General features: G+C 43.1%; 1 protein-coding gene and 3 non-coding genes across 4 annotated transcripts; all 4 read right to left on the minus strand.

Annotated features, from left to right (window-relative positions):
* Positions 1-1255: 1255 nt before the first annotated feature.
* On the minus strand, positions 1256-1357 carry LOC133929982 (small nucleolar RNA snoR99). The gene has a single exon (XR_009911702.1). It is a non-coding gene; the product is annotated as a small nucleolar RNA snoR99 (small nucleolar RNA).
* A 102-nt stretch (positions 1358-1459) lies between these two features.
* On the minus strand, positions 1460-1563 carry LOC133929940 (small nucleolar RNA snoR99). Its single transcript, XR_009911671.1, has one exon. It is a non-coding gene; the product is annotated as a small nucleolar RNA snoR99 (small nucleolar RNA).
* Positions 1564-1768: 205 nt separating this feature from the next.
* On the minus strand, positions 1769-1868 carry LOC133929983 (small nucleolar RNA snoR99). The gene has a single exon (XR_009911703.1). It is a non-coding gene; the product is annotated as a small nucleolar RNA snoR99 (small nucleolar RNA).
* Positions 1869-4460: 2592 nt separating this feature from the next.
* LOC133929079 (expansin-A4-like) lies at positions 4461-6657 on the minus strand. Its single transcript, XM_062375672.1, has 3 exons — positions 6424-6657; positions 6007-6319; positions 4461-5528 (listed from the first exon to the last, which is right to left on the minus strand). The coding sequence occupies exons 1-3, from the start codon at positions 6563-6565 to the stop codon at positions 5225-5227; spliced, it is 759 nt and encodes a 252-aa protein (XP_062231656.1). The 5' UTR covers positions 6566-6657; the 3' UTR covers positions 4461-5224.
* Between the last annotated feature and the right edge of the window lie 19537 nt (positions 6658-26194).

Consider the following 26194-nt stretch of genomic DNA (forward strand, 5'->3'; position numbering starts at 1 on the left):
ACATTCCCAAAAGCGGTGTACATAAGAGCATTCAAAGGAAACATGAAAAATTGATTCTAAAGGATTTCAGTAGGCGATATGTTTTTTAGACCTATTGGCGTAAGATCTTATTCAATGGGCGAGATCGAGATCTAGCCTACTAAACGGACAAGACTTTGTGAGCTCCATATATTCATCGATTTTTTATTACTTGACATGTAGGACCTATAAAATGTTACCCGTTCATCAGACGAAAACTTGTTCTCATCCGATAGATAGGAAACAGTAGACTACTTCTACAATTTTTCTAAACGGACATGTATTCTTACAAATATTAAAAATATATATATAAAAAATCACACGGGTCCGCACCAGAAGCAGGCGGAGAGACGTATGGGCCAATACTAGGCTGTTCATCTCTGATTTCGCTGGGCCCCGTGAAAACAGAATTTGACTATGGGCCTTTACTGGGCCAGGGTTTGCGTAACACGCACTTTGAATACTCTCCAGGCTTACGTGTCTGATAGCTGGTCGGCATTAAGGCTTAGCTAGGGTTCGTTGTCTCCACTCTCATGCTTTGAACCGCACAAGCACTCTCAAAAAAAAAAAAAAAAATCTGCACAAGCACAAAGAGTGAAAAAAAAAGCCGCAAAAGATGAAAAGACACGGACGGAAGGAATCGAGCGATTGTTGACAGCAGGAGAAAACCTCAACCAGATAAGGAACATGCGCACGGTGAAAGATGAAATCTAAAGTAAAATCATCCTAGATTGAAACTCATTAGTATTTTGAAACCTACTGGCATTCAACTGATATTTCAGCAAAGTGCAAAGAAGTAATAGCACCAAAACGACCCGCTACTATGAATATCCATGGCTAACGACAGGACAGACTTCACATGGTCAAAAGATTTTGAGGGCTCAGCAGATGAACTACGGGCGAGCGACGTTTGGTGCCGGAGTAGCACCAGCAGGACCAGGACCAGGGCGAGGGCCTTGCCCAGCAGGCCTTTCCTCCTAAAAAAACATTGCAACAGATCAGCCACCACGAATTAACATTCTGCGGTACATGAACCTCAATGGATGAAAGTTAAATTCTCAACATACATGCGTCACAAACAGAACAGAACGGGAACAGAAAGTCTCCAAATACCACATTATATACCTTACATAACAAATATAAGGATCTAAATTGCAAGTTGCCAAAAATATTATGGTTTAAATGTTCCACAAAGCAGGTACAAAAGAACAATACGTTTGACATATAATACACGTTAACATTTTCCATTCTTAAATGATCAGCTAATGATGTATGTCTATTAGCTGACAAAGTGAATAAAATGGAAGTAAATGTTGGGGCCTGTTCATCCCACAGGCACTGTTTAATTGCCATCGGGGCAACGTAGAAGTCCCACAAATATGATATTTCAAAGTATGCACATTGCAAGAGATATGGGCAATCAAAAGGTATATACTTGTTAACATTTCCCCTTTTTAATGATCAGCTAAAAATGTATGGCTGTTAGCTGACAAAGTAAAAAAAAAAATGGAAGCAAATATTGAGACCTGTTCATCCCACAGGCACAGTGTAACAGCCATAGGGGCAACGTAAAAGTCCCAAACATATGTTATCTTTAAAGTCATTTGGCAAGCCTAATAGAACCATTTTGGAAGCAAAAGCGGTTAAGTCACATAAATTCAATGTTCGAGCTGAAGTCAGGCACCAAACAAGAATTAACTATGGCAGCCAAAAGATCAGCAAAGTTGGATACAGAGCAATCTATATATAAACATTTCACATCCTAAATGATCAGCTGAACGTGTGTTTATCAGCTGAAAAAGTGAAAGAGATGGTAGTAAACGTTAGAAACCTGTTCATCCCACAGGCACGTGTAATTGCCATCAGGGCAGAATTGAAGCCCCAAACATAAATTCAAACACTAAAGCTAGAGCTTGCCCTAACCAAAAATTGGGTATGTGTTACCACTGCAGTCATTCCAAAAAATTGCACAACTACGAACGGGCAACAGATCAGCCAGCTTAAGATATTTTTCAGTCTATTCACTAGCTTTTCCCATCCCTACTGATTAGCTAAAGTTGTGTGGATATCAGCTGACACGCAAACAAAACGAAATGGAACTAAATGTCAGGGATCGGTTCATCCCACAGGAACTATGTAGTTGCCATCGGGGCAGACGTGCAGTCCCGAATCAGGACACAATTAGCAAGTACGAATTCACAAATCTGTCATCGAACTTCTCCTATAGGAGATGCGTTTTAATAGTGAAATCTGACGACGATATGCAACTGCAGAGTCACACAGTTCAAAACTCATACCCTGCGCCTGAAGCGCTCTGGCGGCTTGCGGTCCCTGCGGGCCTCCCGGGATCGGACGCGGACGATATATATTTTTATATATCTTAAATTAAAAATTCTAAAATATCCTAGTATTTTAAAAAACCGCATATCTAGTCTCCTATCGCCCTTTAAAAGAACAATAGGTTGTTTAAAAAACAAAAAATATTATGTTCTATTACTCTAAAAATTCAAAACACTATTGAAATAGTCATAAAATTTCTAAAATAATTTATTGGTGTAGAAAATACTATGATCTAAGTCTCTAAAATTTATCTTTTTTATTTTTCATTGTACAAATAATTGTGTGAGTTGAAATATTTTAGAAAGCTAGATTACAGTATCCTCTAGACTATACATTTTTCAGAATTTATCATTACTATTTCGGTAGTATTTTAAATTTTGAGAGCATTGAAATATTGGGTACCATTATTTTTGCAATTTTTCGATTTAAAAATAAAAAAGTTTGGAGAATTACTAATCCTAGTGAGCTAAACATACAAGGCCGACCTGATTTCCCTCGTCTTGTAATGGGCCGGCATATCACATCCGTCCATCTGCGTGTGATTCATTGGGCTACGAAACCCATTGTGGAAGACTGAGTGTGTCCTGACGCAATATTAACAGGCTTTGGCCCATTTCAATCATTCGGTCCACGCGGGAACGCAGATAGCGAGGGTGACAGCACGACGACGTGAAGGGAAGTCAGAGACGGCGCGCCGCGACGACGACGCAAGGCGGTGGCCGAGATTGGGCCAGCAACACCGCGTCAGCTCGCCGCCGTCCAAACCCGATCGAGTAACTCGCACATGGCTAGCTGCAACCTTCTCAGACAGACGTGAGGCATCGTTGAAAGCTACGTGCAACCGCCCGTTCGCCGAACGCCTCCATAGTTAAGATTCGCTGGCTGCAAAAGGGAATCATAACCGTGCTTGCAGTTTGCATACCCGGTGCCGGTGGGCCGGCGGCGGCACTGGTCTAGCGCGGGAGACCAGTGGATTAGTGTAGAGGACACCGATAGGCTCACCCGAGAAGAAAAGCTAGTGGATCAGCTAAACCGTGAAATGTTACTATCTCTTAGAGTATACGTGGGGGTGGGGGGGGGGGAGGGGGTTGAAAACGGATGGGAACTGTTGGAAAAAGTCTCTAACTACTGCGTTCACATTTTTTTTTCTCGGAAATAAAACAAAGTTTGAATTGTTGGACATTCAAAATAGAGTCATCCGAACAAAAACATGTGATGTCGATTGGAAATCGATAATTCATATTGGGAACACAGAACCATAGAACCATAACTTCAAATATTTGACTTAGCACAAGCATTTATAACTAATTAAGTTGATATATCCATTTAAGCCCATAAGCATATACTACCTCTAGTCCGAAATAAGTGTCGTTTTAGATATTGACATGGTACTTAAAATACAATTTTGACTATCACTTTTTGCTGTAATATATTGATAAAATATAGTAAAAACATACGATTACGAAAGTATTTTTGAGACAAATCTATCCGTACCATTTCAATTATACAAACTCAATACATAAAAAGTAATTTGTTATCAAAGTTTAAAATAGTTAACTATACATAACCCAAAACACATTTATTTTGAACCGAAGAGAGTATGAGTTACAGTGAATATATCATCCATGCATGACAAGTCTCGTTGATTTGTCACCCAATAGCTTCACACATGGCCCTCGATCCCTAACCAATGGCTAGGAAAACGAGAATCATGTTAGGAATATCCAAATAAAAAATGGGATTCGATCAGGAAGAGACTCGAATCGATTTCGGCCTCGTTTTCGGTTATCACGTTCAGGTAAGAAAAGAAACGGCTGGGAAAAATCGGGAAAGGCATTGGGTCGGGACGAGATTTTCCGGTGCTTCTTTCATTCCCTAACTACATATACGTCGTTCGGCTCTGCATTAGCTTCGGACGTAACCGGCCTTTAAAGTTGTTTGCCTGCCTGTTCAAGCGACCACTTTATGAAGCACACCGCGGACGTGTCAGGCGCCCTAGTAGGCGACCCTACATCTTCGCTAGCTTCAAAAGCGCCCATGGGGCCAACGCAAAAAGAAGAGCTTTCTACTACAATCAAGCGTGTCGAGAGACGCAACAGGCATAGTACACAGAGCAGGTTCACATGCCGTGGATAATGAAATCGATGGATCACAAGCTTATCATATACAGCACTGACACTGCACTGCACTGAACCAGCATGCAGCTAGGAGCTGTACACCGCGGCGCAACCGACACCGCTCGTGACACGCACAAACGCCTCCGTCCCCACCCATGTGAGGAGAAGATACGTACTTGGGGTTACACCCCCAACAAACACCGACAGTCACCACCCCAACACACCACAAGCTACTACTGAATAAGCTGATGGATCATTATATCTTAGATTTGAAATTTATATAATAAAATAAAATAATTTAAACATATATTTTTAAATTAAAATAAAAATAAGATACCCACAGTTCTAACCTCGCAAAATTTTAAAGCTAGATATACTCGGCTTTAAATTTTTTTGGAGTTGAAACTCTATTAAACAAGCCCTTAAATGGCCGGCCTTGCGATTTTTAATTTCCACACAAGGCCGATGCGGTACAATAAGAACGTTCAAAAGTGAAAAAAAAATCAATTATTTTCTTCTTGGCGGTCCAATCTTCAAGTCCGATCCAGAGAAGGAAACGTCTAGGCGGGTGCTAATTAGCAGCCTCAGCGTAGCACAAAGCCTCGTTCTTGGCTATAATCGAAGAGGCTTCGTCTTTCTCTTGCATGCATGCTTCCCTACGCAAAACAAATCAACAATTATCGGATGATTAGCATCTCTCTCCTGTGATTTGTTGAGATCGATGGAGGAAGCTGGTCGATCCATGGTCTCTAGAACTGGCCGCCCTCGAAGGTCTGGCCGAACTGCCAGCCGGCGGGGGCGGCGTTGTTGCTGGTGACGGTGCGGCCGTCGCTGGCGGTGACCTGGAACGAGAGGCTCTGCCCGTCCAGGTGCGCGTTGCTCTGCCAGTTCTGGCCCCAGTTGCGGGACATGTGCTGCCACCCGGTGCGGGAGCCCCGGATGGAGACGGACCGCACGTCGCCGGGGCCGGCCACGTTGGTGACCAGCACCAGGTTGAAGTAGGAGTGGCCGTTGATGGTGAACCGGATGCCGCCCTTCTTCACGCACGGGACCCTGCATGCATTTGTGAGCGCAAACGTTAGCCGTTGATCGTCACCAGCTAGCTCATTGACCGATCTCGCATGCAACGCGGTCAGGACGTAAGCTGTACGTGAAAAGATTTAACTAGGAACGACCAAATCGTGGTCGATGTCAATGGGAATAAGTGAGAGTGAAGTGTACAAGTGGAGTACTACTAGTGCAGCAACAACGTTAAAAGGCACAGTACATGCACGTTGCCAGGAGCCTATCCCCCATGCACCGTATCGGATCTGCAGGGTCGCCCGCCGAACTAATGGACCGAACCGGATGTTGGGCCCACGAACCTTCAAACCGACCGACGCGGTTGATCGGCGCGATCGAGCCAGGACGTGGTACTACTGCACAGTGGTGGGTCATAACTGGGGGCCGTACGTAACGTAACGGAACGTGCGTGACCACTGACTCTTGACAACAGCAAGTACGGCGATGCATGTGGAGTAAGTATGTACACCTTCTGTATGCGACGGGCACGATGCCGGCGCGGTACTGCGCGATGTGGAGGAAGGCCGGCTCGGCCATGTCGAAGTGCGGGCGCGGCGGGTTGCACCAGCCGCCGTCGTCGCTGGGGAGGCCGTAGTTGGGCGGGCAGAAGTTGGTGGCCGTCACGGTGATGGAGCCCGGCAGGCACCACCGCCCGTCGTTGTCGCACCGCAGCTCGTAGCAGGACCCGCACGCCGCGCCGTCGTTGAACAGCGCCGTGCTCAGCGCCGCCGTGTTCGTGCCGTACCCCTGGCTGTACAGGTTGCCGTACCCGCAGGCGCCGCCTGTGTACGTACAAGCGAATAGAATTCACCGTAAGCGTCGTGGTAATTGGAGAACTGAACGGCAACGTATTACATTCACCGGCAGGGCAGGGCAGGGGACTCACCCATTGTGCCGGAAGCATCGCCGCCGCCGTAGAACGTGGCGTGCGCGCTCTGCCACCCTCCGTAGCCGCCGGCCGCGGCTTGCGGGGCGACGAGACTGAAGGTCGTCGAGAAGAGGAGGAAGAGAGCACCGGCGATGGCCATTGCTAACTAGATAGGACCTTTTAGCTAGAGATAGCCTCTGAGGGAGGGTATCTAAAGCTAGCTTGCTATCAACTGGGTTCGGAACGTCTGGTTGGCAGTGAGGATCTTGGGTCTCCCAGCCGCTATTTATAGCCGAGCGAAAGCACAGCTCCAGCGCTGGTGGCGGTTGGAAACTAGGGGCCGGGCCTTGCGTGTAATTTCTTTGCGATTTGGTGCGAGCCTGCGATTAAAGGCTGCCATGAAAGCAGAAACGAAATAAAACGGAGGACGGCCACGGACGGAGGAGGAGGCGCACATGCGAGCGCTCTCGGGCGCGCGGCGCACGTAACAGGCACCGACTGCTCGTGCCGTGGCCCGTGGGTGCGTGGGGTGCGCGGGGTCCCGGTCCCGCGCGGCCGATCCACATGGCTCTCGCGAGCCTGCTCTGCGCTGCTTAGCTAGGACTCTGATGGGGAAACAAATCAAACTCCGATAGCATGATATGATCCGCAGCACCCAACCATGAGTTCCTTCTCGTTTTCGTCCAACTTGACGTAATTCCGGGTTAAAATTTTTGCATGCTTCGGTAGTGGAATGCAATGCACATATGTGAGTGGTAGGAGTGAAGCTCGATGGTTCACTGATCGCTGAACCTTGCAAAATCTTCAGGATAATCTATCTGATAATCACTCTACCAAGTTCAGCAGGTAAGATCACCTTGCTTTAATCTAAGCTCAGAAAGGAGTACATCTAACAATTGATTGAATATAAAACACGGGTCGATTTGTCGGCCCGCACAGCACATGAAGCTACCACATAAAAGAATACCAGCCCACACGGAGGGAATCATCAAGCAAGCGATTAAACAAACTGATACACGTTACCGGCTAATGATTAGTGCACGTTTCGAGGTAGATAAGGTGTGAATCGACAAAACCTGCCTGTGGGCTTCTGCTCCTGGACCTGCAAGGGGGATTCATATGGTCACACACACACACACACCTCACATGCGTGGAACATGGCCTAACTGTGTAGGTGATAGCTAGTGAGACACAATAAACTGTGCATGAATCCAGCAGCTTCAAACAAAGCTGCCGTCAAGCATATGCATGCATGTCCATGTCCAAGTCCAAGCCCCCTTTTTTTAACTGAAGAACATCGTCTTTTACATAAGTCTTTGTTACTAATATTTTGTATTGCTACCGTTTGATTTTCCCCTGCATTGCCCATGGTTTAACACGCCTGCCTGCCTCTGATCAGTATCAGGAAAGCAACAGTTCCCCAGGCTCGCCGTCGCTGACCCCATGCCATGTTGATTGCACATGGCCGCCCGGGAGTTACGGCTAATCTCCCGTCACTAACCAGTGGCCTCCTCTTTGGACTCGTTCTGCTCCCAACAGCTACTGAATCGTCTGGTGCCTCACCTGAGCCCCCACCCCACAAGTTGTGGCAGTTGCACTGCTACCGAAATGCAGGTTCAGAAATAATATCTTCACCGAGTTACCCTACAGAAATGCGGGTTCAGAAATAATATCTTCACCGAGTTACCCTAGAGAAATTGTTCAGTAGTTCACCGAGTTACCCTACTCAAATATAACTGCTGCCGTAACACTGTGGTAAATTGTTTTTTAGGCCTCCGTAGCAAATTGTTCAGTAGTTTTTTTATTAGGAATTGTTCAGCTGCTTGATAAGCTGCACAACAGAAGCAATGTTCAGAACGCCTCCAGTTTTGTTTCAGAGAATGTAGAACCACAAGTTACGTATCAACACTTGATCATCTGCCAGCAGCCGCTGCGAGCAGGAAACAGAACAGTGCGGAGCAGTTTCTTCCTGCACGCACCACATGCGGATATGACAGGGACGCTCCGGGGGGAGGAGGGCAGCAGCCATGTGGGGGTGCACACCGAAATAGATCGCGCGATCTTGCCGTGATGGGACTCTTAAGATTGGAGATGTCTCTCGGACGGTCGGACCTCTCGGCCTCGGCTCCAGGTCCTTCCAAACGGGCTAGGATCTCCGCGAAATCCTCCAAGAATGAAACGCGTTGCCGGTGCGGCTGTGCCCAAGGGAATCCTTGTGGCCTACGCCCCTTTGTATCTTGTTTACTCGGACAGACACAATGATGAGTTCGTTATACAGTTAGGAGTATACTGCTGGTTAGCTTTCCAGAGTTGCATGCATGGTTGCATACCTGGTGGTGGTTCATTATTGCTAGGAATATGCTTTGCTTGGACATGACAAAATGGGTGCATGATCTAGTCGAACAGACCGCTTTGTTTGTTCTTCAAACATTTCCTGAACCTGAGATTAGAAATAACAGTGTCCTAATAACTTTGCTGAACTGATGCTCCGAACGTGCAATGTCACAGCAACTGATTCGTTCAGAAAATGCTTTCGTTGCTGAAAGTCGTTGAGATTGAATGACTGAGCTGAGCGTCTGAACATTTAATCGGTCTTAATTTCTCTAGGGCATGATGGCTGGCAAGTGGCATGCATGTCGTAATGTGTAAAGGGCACTGGAATAGCAGGCAGATATGGTCCTGAATGATTTGCTCGTGCGCTGGGTAACGGATCACTGGTCTGCATAAAATTCTGACGTGCGACTGATGCAGAAAGATATTGTTAAGAAATTTAGTCTTTAGCGGAAGCAGCAGATTGATCTACCGAAATGATGCACGTAAAATCACAAACAATAACAGAGGCATCATGTTTGTTAACAAGATTTGGCTGAAACCTACATCCTAGAATATGACTACACACGTTACTCCCTATATTTGCAACATCGGCCACTCTGAAGCTCAACAAAAACCACCGCCGACTCGAACCTTCGAGTATGTCGCTATATCGTTATTATTACAATAGCAACATTCCTCTCATATTTATGAGAAAGATAAGTTATAAGAGTCATACTCTAACTTCACCCTATACTACTAATGTAACTTCAAACCCAATATATAATTAATTTTGTATAATTATTTGACACTTATTCAAGAGATATTGGGCTGGAACAGACATGTTGAATCGATCACCAAAAGCTAGTAGCTGTAGGAATAACCGGATAATTCTTTTTCGTTATCCACCTCAGATCTTTTCTCATGATGACGAAAGGCACGTTCATGTGGATCCTTTCGGTCTGTATTTTGATATGGCTTTTGTTCCTATCTTTTGCTTTCAGCATCGTTGGACCATGCATGTGGTAACATGGTTCCGTCAAGATGTCCAACTAAATGAAAACGTCCCACAGAATACATTTGATTAGCATTTTTGCAAAAAAAAATAAAAATAAAAAAGTAGAGTGATCCCACCACAGAAGCTCTGTAGAACAGTTTTTAAAATAACCCAAATACTCTTCTGGGATGACAAAAGGACTGATGCATTCACAAATCTTGCCACTCAAGATTACTTCCTCGAGAACAGAGATTTTTCATTGCTTACTTTTACATCCGCATTTGGCAACCTGTATATGGAATGGCGTTCACTGTTCATAGCTTATCTCATCGAGGAGTAATTGCGAATTTCAGAATCGCTGTGTGAGAATGAAAAGGCAGGGTTGTCTGCTTGGTTTTCCTCGAGGAAAAAAAAAGATTGTCGGTTTCACAACCCGATTTGGAGGGGGACCATTGGGTATAGAACAGCTACAGGCCTGAATAAAATTAGCCCAACGTTCCAACTCAACTGTGAAACCGAAGACGATCCAGCCTATGAAGCTCAATTACAGCCCGTTTAAAACACACACATAGGGTATATATATATATCCTATGTATATATATATATATATATATATATATATATTAAAAATTGCAATAATAAGCTATTGTCATCCGTAATCGAGCGAGAGCAAGATCTCACCCTATAAACTGACGATACCTTATGGGGCCACTGGTTAGAAATTAAAAAATACGATGACATACCATGTGTCACTCGTTCACCGGGTAAGACCTTACTGTTGCCCGATGAAAGGGCGGGTGACACTTTGCTGTGACCAAATTTTATTTTATTTATAGTAGAATAAACGTCTGTGCGTCGTAATTTTTTTTTATTGATTCGTCCGGTGCTATTTGATGCTTATGCGATATTTTGGATATTCGGATTTGATAGAAACGGAAAGTGAAACACGGTGATTTTAATGAAAACTGTGACATACACAAACGATGGCATGTACTATACAAGATCATTATAATATAAACAATTACCGTGTCTAAACCTAATATGCCTTATGGAATATAAACAACATGATTAAAACATCTGGTCTATTGAGTACAACGTAGGTACTTTTTCTTCCTCACTGCTTTTGGTCCTACCTCACGTGCCCAACGTACAAGTATCTGACACTTTTCTATATAGGTCTGAAGATACCTTTATCTATTGACTCAAATACGAACAATACTACTATTTCTAAACCATATAATATTTCACTATCCCCATAAAAAATTATAAACTGCTACTTATCCGACATGCGTGCCAACCATCTCTAAAAAAACACTAACATTATTGGAACATAACATAAAAAAATTACATAAAACTACATATACAATAATGCAACATTTATTACATGACCTAACAGTTAATCTATATTGCAACAAAATATTCTCAGGTCACTCCATTAAACACACCTAAATCCTACACCTATTACCTTAGTTATACCTACACCATATCTAACTACATCTAATATCTATCATATGTCTAAATACTACATCTATTTGGTAAAATATGCGTATAAATATGGTCTAATTGCTAAGCTATGTCTAACCATAATTCTAAATTTAGATCTACATTCTAACATATGTCTAGTGGCTATCCTACTAAATTTATAAAAAAAATATATAGATCTAACCTCTAAACTATTTTAAAACCTAGCACTAGTGACTATCCTACTCAATTTGTAAAAACAAACAGATAAGAAACATATCTACTTCCTCCGGCAGGGCTTTGCCACCAATTTCTCCTCCCTCCTCTCCCCTCTCCTCCCTCTCCTCCTCTGCTCCCTATCTCTCAGCTGGGTTGGAAAAAAATGGCCATTGATATTGATAGTGCTGGTGCAGCCGGTTTTTATATCTAAAAGGTGTCGTTCGACTAGTGGAAGACACCTTTTAGGTAAGCCCGTTGGACATTGTTGCAAGAAAAGTCTCACCCTTTCAGCGAACGAGATCAAAGGCTCGTCCGCTAAATGGGTGAGACCTCACGTCACCGTATTACCCAAGTTATAGAGTAGCTATTCTACACCTAACCTGGCCCAGTCTACCTTACCCCATTCAAAGCACGCCACATGGCGTGCAACACACCGACTGCGCCTGCACCCCGTGCGCATGTGCCCACATGCCAGAGCGCACACACATGGCGCGCCGGTTACACCCACGTGTCACATACACATTAGTGTTCAATAGTTTAATAGCTCTTTAGTAGTTGTTCAGTAATGTCAGTAATTATAGTTCAGTGATGTCAATAGTTGTCACTACTAAACAAACTATTGATATTATTAAAAAAACTACTGACCAAAACTATTGAACAAACTACTGATACTATTAGCAACTATTGATAACTAATAACACATTACTGAACAATTTTACTGTAAATTAGAACTACTGAATACTAAACTATTAATGACTACTGAATAATATTTTGATAGTTATCTAGATACTGACATAACTACTAAACAATAAAATTATTAATAACTATTAAAGAATTATTAGCTGATAGCTACTAAACAACTACTAACTACTAGAATTATTAAATTTAAATGATAGTTATTAGATAACTACTAAACGGGTGATATAGGATGGAGGACGGTGGCAGGACACGTGGAAAGCGCGGACGCGAGGGTGCAAGCGAGTGACACTGGACACATGGTGTACAGGGGTGGCGCGCTGCTGGGTTGGCCCGGCTAGTGCGCGCGCGTTGGGCCAGAGATAGTGAGGGATTCAGGCCATGCATATTTCCATCTCTCATTGCCCAACGAAGACGAGTCGTCGTCGGCCGCCTACCGGCCAATAAGTTTCATGAAACACAACGTTTCCACGACGACTTGACTAAGAATAGACCCGAATGGAAGGAAATTCTGTGAGACCCGGTCTCACAGAAAGACCCTCATCTCTGCGTGACACGTATCCTGTATTTCTCTCACATATATTCAATCAGACCGTTGGATCCAGAACGAACGGTGTAGATCAGGGTCTCACGGAGGCCTTTCTGCAGAGGGTCTCATATAATTTTTTTCCGACCCGAATGGCCTGTTGATCTGTGAGCTTTTAAAAAAATTAACATAAATATTTATAAAAATATATCTTGAATGAAAAAATTAGCGAGAATAGACGCCTACATCTTTAAAAAAATTATAAATATTTATGTTAAGCATGTCACGATGGCACAAACAATCCTTACCATCCTCTCATAAGATGATTAAGCCCTCACTACTCCTAAGAGAGCGGTTATAGCCCACTCCAGGCTCATTGTCCCTTACCGTCATTTGAGAGGACGATTAGCCTATGAGGAAATGGTTAGGCATACGATACTGAATAACTATTTATAACTTTTTCATATGATCTCAAATAAAAATGATCTTTATATAAAAATTATAGTTATCGACGAGACTATAACTTATAGTTTAACATTATTTCATTTAAATCCGTTTGTATACCAAAAAGTATGTAGAAGCTACAGATCTAGTTTCATATATAAAAAGCTAGATCTAGAACTTATAGCCATATTTTGATCATCTAAACCGATTTAAATAGAAAAAAATCAACTATAAAATTATAGACCTCGTTAATAGTTACAATTTTCATATAAAGATTATCTTAATTTGAGATCATATTAAAAAATTATAAATATTGTTTGCTTAACCGCTCATTCAGAGACTAATCATTCTCTTATAGGACGGTAAGGGATGATAAGAATAGGGTGGGATCTAACCATCATCTCAAAATGCGGTAAGGGTCTAACTGTCACATGAGAGAGCAGTAAGAGTTGTTTGTACCATCATGGTATATTTACCATTTTCTGAAATCTTTGAAAGAATGGTAGACATCTATATCCGTAAATCTTTTCATCTAAGATATATTTTTATAAATATTTATTTTAAAAAATAAATATTTCTTGATCTGTCCATAAAAGGATTGCTTCGGCAGCAACCCAACCCACGTATCATCGCGGGTATGATCCATCTCAGTTCTCACCATCAACGACCACGAGTCAAGTCTCCCTGCTGCAGCTGCGCCACGGCACAGGCACAAAAATACCAGACAGTACCAGTAGTGTTCACACTTTTGCTATGTTTTGTTCCCATACAACAATGCACCAGTACGGCACTACGAGTCTATCTCGCAGGATGAGCAGAGAAAATATCCTTACTCACGTGGACCGCGCTGATGAACGTCACCTCGTTAGAGCCGGGACTTAGGGCCGTGTCCTGCCGGCACGGTTCGGTCTCATCGTGTCTCGTGCGCCGTCATATCATGCTCATTAGACAGATCTATCTATTGTACCGTGCTACTCAAACCTATAAAGGTTCAAGTAAGATACTAGGCAAGTCGTGCCGTCATCGGCATGCCGATCTAGGTATGACCCTGTTTCAAATTATTTAATAATATTTATATATTTATCTCTTATTATCTTATATTTATGTCTTTTATACTCATACATACCATCTCACACTTATATCTCGTGCTTACATATTTATCTCTTATAATCTCTCACCAACAAATATGATCTTAATGTCTCACGTTTTGTATCAGAGAGATTAGAGGATAAATACGAAAAAATGATTATACAGATTGTATCGTGTCTTTTTTGTGCCGTGCCGATACGGACACAACCTAAACTATCGTGTCGTGCCGGCATATCTACTGTGCTAAGTTCTTAGGCACGACACGATCCTCGTGTTCACACCGTCCGATCCGACTCAAAATATTTCGTGTCATACCAAAATATCGTGCCATAGACAGATCAGGAATAGTAATATAGTATGACCCACGTCCCAGCTCTACACCTCATATAAGCAGCCCCAGCTGGTCTCATCTCCACACGCGCACATGCTTCTCTCGCTCTGGCCATATTCTCTGAGAGTTTTGCCATGGTTGCTGCTGCTGCGTCTCGCCGCGCGCTTGCCCTGGCGCTGCTGGTGCTGGCCCCGCTGCCGCCGCGCGCGGGGGGCATGTTGCCGTGCTCCACGGTGTGCAACACGCTGATGCCGTGCCTAGGGTACGTGCAGTCAGAGTCAGGTAGGGCGGTGCCCCGACCGTGCTGCGTGGGATCCAGCGCACCCGCTCCGCTCATGTCACACACACTTGCATGTGTGTACGTGCATGGGCATATAAGTGACCATGCGCACACCTATGTCGTAGCACGTCTGCACGTACATACATTGCAGTATCACATACATGAATGACCTCGCGCCAGTAATACATCACTTGTAACACTAGTGTCTATATATGTGTGTGAAGGAAGAAGCAAGAAATCAATTGTACATCACTTGTAATACTAGTGTCCGATTTCATCAGATGCCAATGGAGGAAGTACGGCCAGAAGCGAGCATTGATCTGAACTCTAAAGAACTAGCACATTTGACACTATTAAGCAAACTATTAATAACTACTAAATAAACTATTTAACATAAACTACTGACACTACTGATATAAACTACCGAACAATTTTCTTATAACTTAAAATTACTGACACAAACTATTAAACTATTGACATAACTACTGAACTAAACTACTAAAACTATTAAACAAATCTATTGAGCAAATTTACTATGACTTAGAACTACTGAATCAAAACTACTAATACTACTAACAACTACTAATAATTACTAATACTACTGACACAAACTACTAAATTTTTTTTCTATGACTTGAAACTACTGATATTATTAAAAACACTAGACTAAACTACTGACACTATTAAAAATCATTGAATAATTTTAATATGACTTAGAACCACAAAACAACCACTGACAATTGTTGACACTACTGAATAAAAACTATTCAACAAAATTTATTATAATCTAGAACTACTGAACATTATTAGCAACAGTAGAACTGCTACTCAACAATTACTTAATCTACTAAATAATTTTTCTAAAACTTAAAATTACTAAACAACTACTGATATAACCGCTGAATAAACTAAGAAAGAACCTAAATCATAATAAATTCACTCGTCTGGCCCCACCTGACCGAGATCACCATGACCTAACCAAGGGCATGCATACGAAAATCAGTTCGCATGCATGCATGCTAAAAAGCACACCGGCTTGCATGCTTCTGCCATGAAAAAGCCATGTATCAATGCCTCCAGATGCAAAAAATCACATATCGGTGCTTCTGCCATGCATCGATTCCCACGTGAACCACCAGCGATCGCGCATGCAAAACGCATGGTGGGGCGCGCGCGGGCGAGCGAATTGGGCAGCCACATGTCGCGCGCTGGACGGGCAGGACGTGCCCATGGGCTCGAGTGGGCTGGATGACAGGCGTGGTTGGGCGGCTCCCGCGCGGCCACTGGCGAGGTTTGCGCTGGCGCGGGTAGTGCGCGGATGGGCGGGTGCGGACGGGGCGGCAGGCATGGCTGGGCCAACTATGTTGGACCGGTACTATTCTACATCCTAGATGTATAATAATATATATATAAAAAATTAAATTGAAATATGTATTAGTTTATATGTGATGAGTGATTGATAATATTGTTATTTTGATTTTTTATTTGTGAATTACACGAGTATATATATGTATTGCAATTATGATCATGATTATCCAAAATTGTAGAGAGAAATAGAGTTAGCGTGTTTATTTTTGAGTTTAGAAAAATTGTACACACTAGATGATCTGACATTTGAGATTTTGTACACGGCGGAAGATCCGGTGTTCAGACGAGATTCATGTCGGTGCTTTTCATCCCAGAGGTAGAAATTGAAGTACACGCTGGATGGTCCGGTGATAGGTAACAATATACGACGGAGCATTTCTTGCAGAGAGGTTGCAATTTGGCTCTGGTGGACTTTAACTCACCTGATGGTCCTGAAAGGACAATAATATTGCCTAAAGAGGGGGGGGGGGGGTGAATAGGCGTTTTTCTAGAAATTCGTCATCTTTTTCCGTTGTCCTAAACTAGTAGCGAAATATAAACTAACAGATTTTTCACAAGTGAAAAACCTAAATATGATAGGCTCAACTAGTGCACAATCACCCAAAATAAGTGTGAAAGTTACAATCCTAAGGTGACAAAAATTATTCAATTGTAGCAAAAGATATGTAATAAAATATTAATTCAAAAAACTGAAAACACTGTTCACCAGAGTATCATAATCCGAATCTCCGGGTTGTACAGTTCTGGAACCTCCGGGTAAATCTGGAATCTCCGGGGTCTGTACAGAAACTAGGTCGAAACAAACAATGCCTAAAGAGTTCTAGCTCGAACCAAATGAAATCGTGTGTTCTAATTTATGATTCCAAGTAGATCCACGGAGAATCTACAATCAAAAACACACAAATGAGTAGATCAAGCTCAAACCAAATGAAATCGTGTGTTCCAATTTATGATTCCAAGTATTGAGCAAGAACTCAAAAGTAAACAAACCGAAGTGGAGACATAAAGATTTGTTTCCTGAAGTTCGGATTCACCACCATTAATCTTACGTCTCCATTAAGGAAGCTCCAACAACCTGGGTCTCTTTCAACCGCTTTCCTTGATCCACTAGCTTTATCTCTTTCCTTGCAGAGGCGAGATCGACCTTCACAAACAACCCAGAGAATCCGGGTCAACCCGGAGTATCCGGGTTCAGCACAGCTGGGCCTATAAAAACGGCGATAACTTTTGATCCCGAAGTCCGATTTCGAGGATTTTGGGCTCTATAGAAAGCTTATTCAGAGGGCTACACATCCCAACTAAATTCATGACCTCAAACATATTGGATCAAATTAGGAACACTTCGAAATCCAATTCGGACACTTCCACACTTTCCGCACCGGGATTTCTAAAAAGAACTCTCACTTGGGTTTGGTTAGAAACTCTTGAGCACTGAGACACGACAATTAGCTCTACATTGCATCCCTCTTAATAGTACAGTATACCTATACCCAAATTAAAAGATAAAACTCATTTGAACTACTTTGAGCATTTGAATAACTTTCAAGTACCGCTTCTTTCATTCAAACCTTGAGGGTTGCCAACTTCCATATAATCTTCACTCCATCTCTTCTTGATTCTTCATATGTTTGATGAAAATTATTCATAGGTTTCTATGGACTTACACGGTCCATTGGCTTAAAGCCTTCACTCGCTCTTCACCACCGCCTTGGTCCTTCGGCGCCAAGTCATTTGCTTGCCCTTCACCACGGATGGTCCATCGCAGCCGAGTCTTGCTTGCCCTTCACCGTCTTACCATAGAAAACCACTTTGTATTCGATATATTCAAAGAATTCACTTTATCAAATATGGAGTTCATTCTTGTTCTTCACTCTTGGCATATATGATTTCAATTCAACATATGCATTCTTATGGATCCTAACCTCAACTTACTCTAAAGCACAAAACACATGGGTTAGTCCATAAAACCTAATTGACAACTTTTGTACCTTAAGTTACTTGATCTCCACACGTAACTTATTAGACTTTATGTATATTGCCAATCTTCGTATAGAACCTAACCCCGCTCATTCTTAAGCACATAGCACACGGGTTAGTCCATAAAACTCTATTGGCGATATCATCCTTTAGTTACTTGATCTCCATATGTAACTTAGTCTTGAAGTTTATTACCAATCTTATTGAGCTTTTTCTTCTCCTTATGAGCATCACTAAGGGCTCAATGAAAACGATGCATTTCTTTTATTCTCATGGCATTTCTCAGAAAATCACTTATGCATCTCCCGAGCATCACTTAGAGCTCATTCATCTTGATGCATTTTTAATCTCCCTATTCACCTAGAGCTCATGCATATCTCTCAATGCATTACCTATGGAACAACCTACTAATAAACTCAACACTATTATTAGTTCATAGGTATTGTCATTAATTACCAAAACCACACATAAGGGCTAGATGCATTTTCAATCTCCCCTATTTTGGTAATTGATGACAATCTCACTAGATAATTATATTTGAAAAATTTAAAGTTTTAAGTATACATATAATCCGAAGATGAATGTATACAAAGAACAAGTTTTAGAAACATCAAATATCACAAAGATATTTGAGGTTACCAAAACTAGTTTTACTAGCATCAAATACCACAAAGGTTTTGATTTTAATAGAACTAAATATGTATAAAGCAAACTCGCCCACAATTTATGTATGTGTGAATGAATCTTGAATATTATTACATATATTGTTTATCTCAAATTTTGGACGGAGTTTCCTTTATACATATGAAGCAAGCATGACAAAGTATATATCAAGATGAAAATGAATATGATCATACAAAACAAAACATTTTCAACAAGGAGGTTTCATGGATTTACTTTTAAATACCCCCAATTGACATCCACATTACTAACATAAGGGATTGCAAATTCTCCCCCTTGAGCAAATAATTCTCCCCCATAAGCAAAGCTCTCTTACAAAATATAACATCTACTCTAAATTCTCCCCCAATTGACATCAATGCTAAAATAGAATCATCAAAATGAATTCTCCCCCAATTAATGTCAAATTGGTAAGAATTATGGAGGACTTGCCAAAAGAGAAATTTTCTCCAAAGCACGCTAGCTCTATCCCACAAAAGGAATCATCAGAAACTAGTGTAAGATTATGTACGGTATAAGCTACTCATGATATGTGTATTTCTTATAATTTAAGTTAAATCAAATACACTTATCCAATTATGAACTATATGAGGAGAGTATGCTATACAATAGATCAAAGGGGGTTCAAAGAGATGCCAAATTGGATTTTAAAAGGAATACTAATTGAAAATACAAAGCATTCTATTTAGAAGAGATACCAATTCAAATTGAAATAGATATCAATCGAAACAAATTCAATTGAAGGCAAATCAAGCATGAGTCCAAAATAAATATCTAAAGCACAAATACAATGGATTAGGCTCAAAGATGAACCTAGCAAAATAGTTGACATTATAATGAATTTTGCTTTTATCATAAAGTGTCAATATCTCATAAGCTTATATGTTCAATAAAGTCATTTAAAACGGACTACAAACCTCAAGCAATAGATTTTGCAATTTTTTTTTATCAATATTGCATATAGGAGAAACTCAAGCATTTGATATGAAATATTTTGCATATTTGGGATTCGATGAATCATAAACATGATTATAGAGTTCCCACAAAAATACGCTACTTCAAGTTGCTCATAGTGTAATCAAATGTCCAAATGCAACAAGAAAATTTTTGTTGTGCAACAAATCGGATCTCCAATTGCAACGAGGAAAAATATCTTGTGCAACAAATCGAGTGTCCAACTACAACAAAAGAAACTCTTGTGAAACAATTTCATGTAATATGTGCAACATTTCCGAAACAAAGACGCAACAAATAGATAAATCATCTACAACAGTTACAAAATAAAATTGCAATATGCAAAAAAAGAATTATCTTATGCAAAAAATCTCGTCGGTTTGTATCCTTTAGCAATAGATCCTGTAATCTCGTCTGACTCTGCTGGCCATCTATAAAAGCCTCGCGCCCCTGCCCCTCCCTTGCGCAAATCCTACGTTTCTACATGGTATCAGGCTTATAATCCTGCGCCTCCCACCCCACACAAACCCTAATCGACGTCTGGCCTCAAGCCGCCGTTGCCAAGCCTTCGATGATCCGCTTCTTGCGATTGTCGCCATCTTCCACTACCCCATCTTGTGCGCTCGCGATGGGTTCCAACTAACCCCTACATAACACCTTGACTGCCATCTCCACGGCGGTCGTCGCCTCCTCCTCTTGTCGACGTCGTCAACGTCAAGACGCACATTCTGATCGTGCTCGACTTCGCTGTCTCCAACTACACCAAGCGGAGTCAATTCTTCACAACAATGTGTGAAAAAATCGGTCTTCTTCACCACATCAACGACACTATTGTTGCACGCCCCGACGATCCAGCATGGGTTGAAGCGGCTATGCTGTCGTCTCATGGCTTTTCGGCTCTGTCTTTGACGATGTTCTTGATGTCTCTATGGAGCCTGGCTTGCACGCCTGTAATCTTTGGCTTGCAATTGAGGGAAACTTCCGCAACAACAAAGAGCCTTAGGAAATCTACCTCTCCGCCTAGTTTCACGCCCTCATCCAGGGCGACATGACAGTGACTGCCTACAGCGCATGAAGCAACTTGCCGACTCTCTGCGCAATGTTGGCCACCCCGACCCTCAACTCGCCTTGAATCTGCTACGTGGTCTGGCTCCACGTCTCAGCCATCAAGCCGACCTCATCGCCGGAAGGACCCCTTCTCATATTTCTCCTTGGCACGTACTACCCTGCTCTTGGCCGAGATGCACACCTCACATGCTACTGGCGCCACTGTCAGGACCGCCCTTGTCGCTTCCTCCCCGGCCCCCGGTTCCGGTGCTGGCGGGTGCCAGCGCTAATGCCACTTCCTCCAGCATGCAGTGCGGTGCCAAGAACCGCAGACGCGGCAAGCAACAACAGTCATCTCACCCTAATCCTAAGGCGGTGACTCAACAAGCTCTGGCCCCCCAAGGTCCGTGGGTTTGCTTCAGCCCTGGCGTCGGGGCCCAGTGGCATCCCGTCGGCAACACCTCCACTGGCCTCCTTGGTCCGCGGCCGTGGGCGCCCCAACAGAATCTCCACACCATGTTCGTGCCTTCCTCCATGTCAGCGTCCATGCAGCAATCCTAGGACCAGTTGAGTCTCATTGTTGCTATGAATGCCCTGTCGACCCAGACCCTAGATCAGTGGGTCGTCGACTCGGGTGCCATGGCGCATATGACAGCGAATGAAGGTATCCTGCAATCTACCCATCCCCTTCCCACCCCTTCTCATGACACTGTCGATAATGCTACCACCGTACCTATCTTCGATCGTGGCACCTCCATTCTCCACACTCCTTCCAACTTGTTCTTAACAATGTTTTCCTCATCCCATCTCTACTGAAAAATCTAATTTCCGTCCGATAGTTACTCGAGATAATTCATGTACCATTGAATTTGACTCTCGTGGTTTTTCTATCAAGGACCTCCAGACGCGGCATGAGATCATTCGGTGCAATAGTAATGGAGTCCTCCACACGATTGTGCCCCCGCCACCATCCTCCCTGATGCACGTGTTAATCTCCATCGCTGCCCCCCTCCTCCATCTGACATCAGCATCTCGGTCACCCCAGCACTGCCACCCTTATCACGCTTCAGCAGTCGTCGCTCATTGCTTGCAATAAATCAGATAGCAATCTATGTCATGCCTGTCAGTTGGGCAAACATGTGCGTCTGGCTTTCAGTAGTTCTCATACTTCTTCATTGTCGCCTTTTGAGCTTGTTAATTGTGATATTTGGACATCACCCATCTTAAGTGTCTCAGGTTTTCAATACTATCTAGTCATAATTGATGATTTTTCACACTTTTGTTGGACCTTTTCACTTAAACGAAAATATGATGTTCATGCTACCCTTGTTCACTTTCATGGTCACTTCCATACACAATTTGGTCTCCCTATTAAATCCATACAAGCTGATAACGGCATGGAGTTTATCAATAATGCTACTTCTGACTTTGTTCTTCATCATGGCATACTGTTGCACCTTTCTTGTCCCTATACATCGCAACAGAATGGCAAGGCCGAGCGTGCTCTTCGCACTCTCAACAATAGTGTTCGCACATTGCTTCTTCATGTGCACATGCCACCACCATATTGGGTTGAGGCTCTTGCTGTCGCCACCTACCTATTGAATCGCCGACCCTCGTCTGCCATTCACAACTCCACACCCCACCACCGCCTTTATAGTTAGCCACCATCTTACTCCCATCTTCGCATATTCGGATGCTTATGTTACCCTAACATGTCCGCAACTACCCCGCATAAGCTCGTGCCTCGCTCTATAGCGTGCATATTCCTTGGATATCCCACCTCTCACAAAGGTTATAGGTGCCTTGATCTCTCCACAAACCATGTTATAATCTCTCGCCATGTCATTTTTGATGAGACGGTGTTTCCTTTTGCTTCTCGGGCTGCCTCCACCACCACAACCATGGATTTTCTAGGTGTTTTTCCCTCTGCTCTATCACGTCCCAAAATCCATAGTTACATAATTAAGTATAAATATGCTTCTTAAGCATTATGTGTAATTTTGTTTTGTAACTATAAAGCAATTCGTTTAAAATCATTTGGATATGAGAAAGAAATTTGGGGGAGAAAAGAATAGAAATCGCATTGAAAATACCTCTTTTTTCAACACGTGAGCCCCACAAGTGGCCCCACCATCCCAACCACCAAATGGGGCAGCACCACTGCTCTCCCTCTCTCCTCCCTCACTCCCCATGCCTCCCACCCAGCAGCACAGCTGCTGCAACAACTCCCTCTTACTCCCCTCTCAAGCTCTCTCACTCTCCCTTGGATTTCTCTCTCTAGGAGCAAGGTCAAGGTATGCATGTGGTATATATGCATTCTCTAGCTCATGAGCTAATCATCTATCCAATTTATTTTCATTTTCATGGAAGAATCGAGTAGTTCTTGAAGTTCTTGAACGTTTTGGAGCAAAAATGGAGTTTTGGACAAATTTGAGTTATAGAGTCGTGTTGCTAGTTGATGAGTGAGTTCTAGGACCCTTGGACTATCCCTAACATGTTCTCTTTAGGTTTGGAGAAGATTGCAACTTGAATCGACCAAAAATCCACTCGAGAACAGCTTTTCTGGGCTGACCCGGATATTCCGGCCTCACCCCGATACTCCGGGTTCAGCAGAAATTGTCCATCGAATTGTGTTCAAAATTTGTTAGGGTTTAGGGTGCAATATGGGTTTAGAATCCTTTGGATAGGGAATATACACGTTTGTGTAGCATAGATTTGTAAAGTGAGTCGAATCGATCGAGGGAAAATTTGTGGAAAAACCAAAGTCTGCCTTACCCGAATAATCCGGGTAAACCCGGAGACTCCGCGTAATTGCGTTAACGAATAACCGAGAGCCTCTCCCAGAGCCTCACCCAGAGTGTCCGGTACAACCCGGATACTCCGGACCAGCCTGGAGGTTCCGGGTTAAGTTAGAAAAGTGGCTAACCGAGCACCTTCACCGGAGGATGGCATGGAGGCTCCGGAACCTGTATACTCTGGATTCACCCGGATACTCCGGGCCAGTCAAATAAAAAGGCAGTAACCGAGCGCCTCTTTCGGAGGTTCACCCGGAGGGTCCGAACCCGGATACTCTGGACCAACCCGGATACTCTGGGTGGCTGTTTTTTTTTCCGATTTCATTTAGATCGTTTAGTATTGCATTGATTCACATGTCTTGTACTTCTAGCATATTGTTAAGCATTGTGTCATACCCTATTTCATTCACTCATGCTCATCATTGCATGCTCTCTTCTTTAGTGAACAAGGAGCCGGAGCGTGACACGGTTGCAGTTGAAGACGATGCCCACCTCTCGGATTTCTACGAGTATTGCGTGGGTAATTATAGGTGGTCACCTGAACAGCAAGGCAAACAACTAAGCATATTTCACCTTTGTTCAATTGAATAAAGTCTAAAATTGATAAATTATGCTTATGTATATTGCATGTTTAGCGAGTCGGTGTCGGGTATAAATGGGTAGATCCTATGTTGGTTGTATTAGCTCTACCTTGAGAAAATGTTTACCCGCATCCTTGTAGCCTTGAGAGCATGTTGTCATCTAAGTACAAGTTTGACTTAACTGCTTAGCAATGCATAAGTCGAGCGGTGGAATGTTCCATCATTCGCGAGCTATAGGTTTAATTGTTGTTCACAATAATTTTAACCTTGATGGGTTGTTGATGATGGTTAGATGAGTGGTGAGTATGAGACGAGATGTGGGCGATGCTAGGGGTGTTATCTACTCCAGAGGGAAGTCCTGGGGGCAGACGGGGAGAGGAACTTGGACACCATAGACCGCTTGCGTCGTTTAAGCACCGATCATCGATGTAGTCGGCTTTAGCACTTACCTTACTCACCACATGCAGATCTAATGGTAAGACGAGCCGAATACCTCTGTAGCTGTGATCATTTGGGCGTGAACATCGACGGTGTGAGCGGGCGGGCTTGTAAGAGGTGCTAGTTTGCTTCGGGAGTAGTTCTAGTACCTCCGCATTGAGCGATGTATGATCCAAATGGTTAGGGCTTATTAGGAAAGGTTGACATGAGTACCCCTTTGTATGGACCTGTGTGGTCATGTAAGCCGTATGGTTCTCAAGTCGTGTGGGTCCAGGAGTTTCCCCTGCAGGGTGTAAAAATAGTTCGAAATGCCGCGCTCTCGGTCATGAGCATGCTTCTATCCATCTGCATCGGTCGTAGAGTTTTCACTTGTGGTTGATGGTTGGATATGTGAGAGATGGTTGAGTTGGTCTTTGTTACATGTATGTTTATAATGGTTCCAATTATTTATGTTCAGTTGGTTATGGCAAGGTAGAATTATATTGTTGTTAGTTAAATTAGTTGCTCATACCTATATATCTAGGTTTCTTACCGCTTATGTTTAACTTAATCATGTGGCTTTACCTTGCTAATGGCTCAATGCATAATCTTTGTAGTCGAGCTATGTATATGTGCTCTATATGGTTTAAGTCTTGCGAGTACCTTCGTACTCATGCTTGCGTTTTCAGGTGCTGCTGATGAGGAAGAGCCGGTGTTTGGCTACTTCGTGCCTGCCGATTAGGGTGACTGGCAAGAGTAGTGTATTCTACTCTCAGAGGTCGTGCTTTTGGGGTGGAGCCTAGGGGCATGTGGCTCCACTGTCTTTTGTTGTATAGGTTTATGTTTTCGCTGTGTAGATGTTGTTACCTTTTGATGTAAATTATTGAAAATGGTTGTATGTTAAAAACTTGTAATATAAATTTTAATTACGTACTCTTTCTTAAGTTATGTTGTGATGCTAAATGTTGGAAGGCACGTGTTCCGATCTTGGGCACTAACCGCATGTTGCATTTAATACCCTCTCTCACAGATATCGTCAGTCAGTTCAAATCAATTGGACTGAACTTTCCAAAACAATTCAAGCAATACAAATGACCCTAAGCCATCGGCTATGGAGCCAGGAATCGCCAGAGGCCCTACTCGCAAGAAACCGCGGGGCCAACCGCTTTGCTGGCTGCCCTCGTGTGGGGCTACTGTTAGGGGTCATCATTGATGACCCCTGACACCCCTGCCCTAGCCAGTTTACACCTGTAGACCACGGATCTTCGGAGGCCTTATAGATCTCTAGGCTTCGAAACTCTCCGGAGCCCTAACCTCTCGGAGTCCTAGTCCTCCAGAGCCTGGGCAGGCTCCACGAAGCACAGGAGGTAAGTCATCAGGTCTTGAAGAAAGATTAGCCAGAGGAGACCCACTAGCCGTCCTCCACCTGTAAGGAAGTGACTCGCATTTAATATCAATACAAGTGGAGGCAGTTCTGACATCCCAACCCAAGTGGGAGCCGGACTGACACCTTGGACAGTGCTGCGCCACAATAGACAACCGGCTAAGTACCATGCCCTTAGAGCCACTTGTACCACTGTATTACCATAGAAGATAATATTTTTCGATTAAGG

This window comes from Phragmites australis, chromosome 9, assembly GCF_958298935.1.
Source record: "Phragmites australis chromosome 9, lpPhrAust1.1, whole genome shotgun sequence".
NCBI classification, from domain to species: domain Eukaryota; kingdom Viridiplantae; phylum Streptophyta; class Magnoliopsida; order Poales; family Poaceae; genus Phragmites; species Phragmites australis.

Coding starts and splice junctions, on each gene's coding strand:
- LOC133929079 (XM_062375672.1), bottom strand. CDS start 6,565: ATGGCCATCGCCGGTGCTCTCTTCCTCCTCTTCTCGACGACCTTCAGT. Junction 6,320..6,423: donor CGATGCTTCCGGCACAATGG/GTGAGTCCCCTG, acceptor GTACGTACACAG/GCGGCGCCTGCGGGTACGGC. Junction 5,529..6,006: donor GTGCCCGTCGCATACAGAAG/GTGTACATACTT, acceptor AAATGCATGCAG/GGTCCCGTGCGTGAAGAAGG.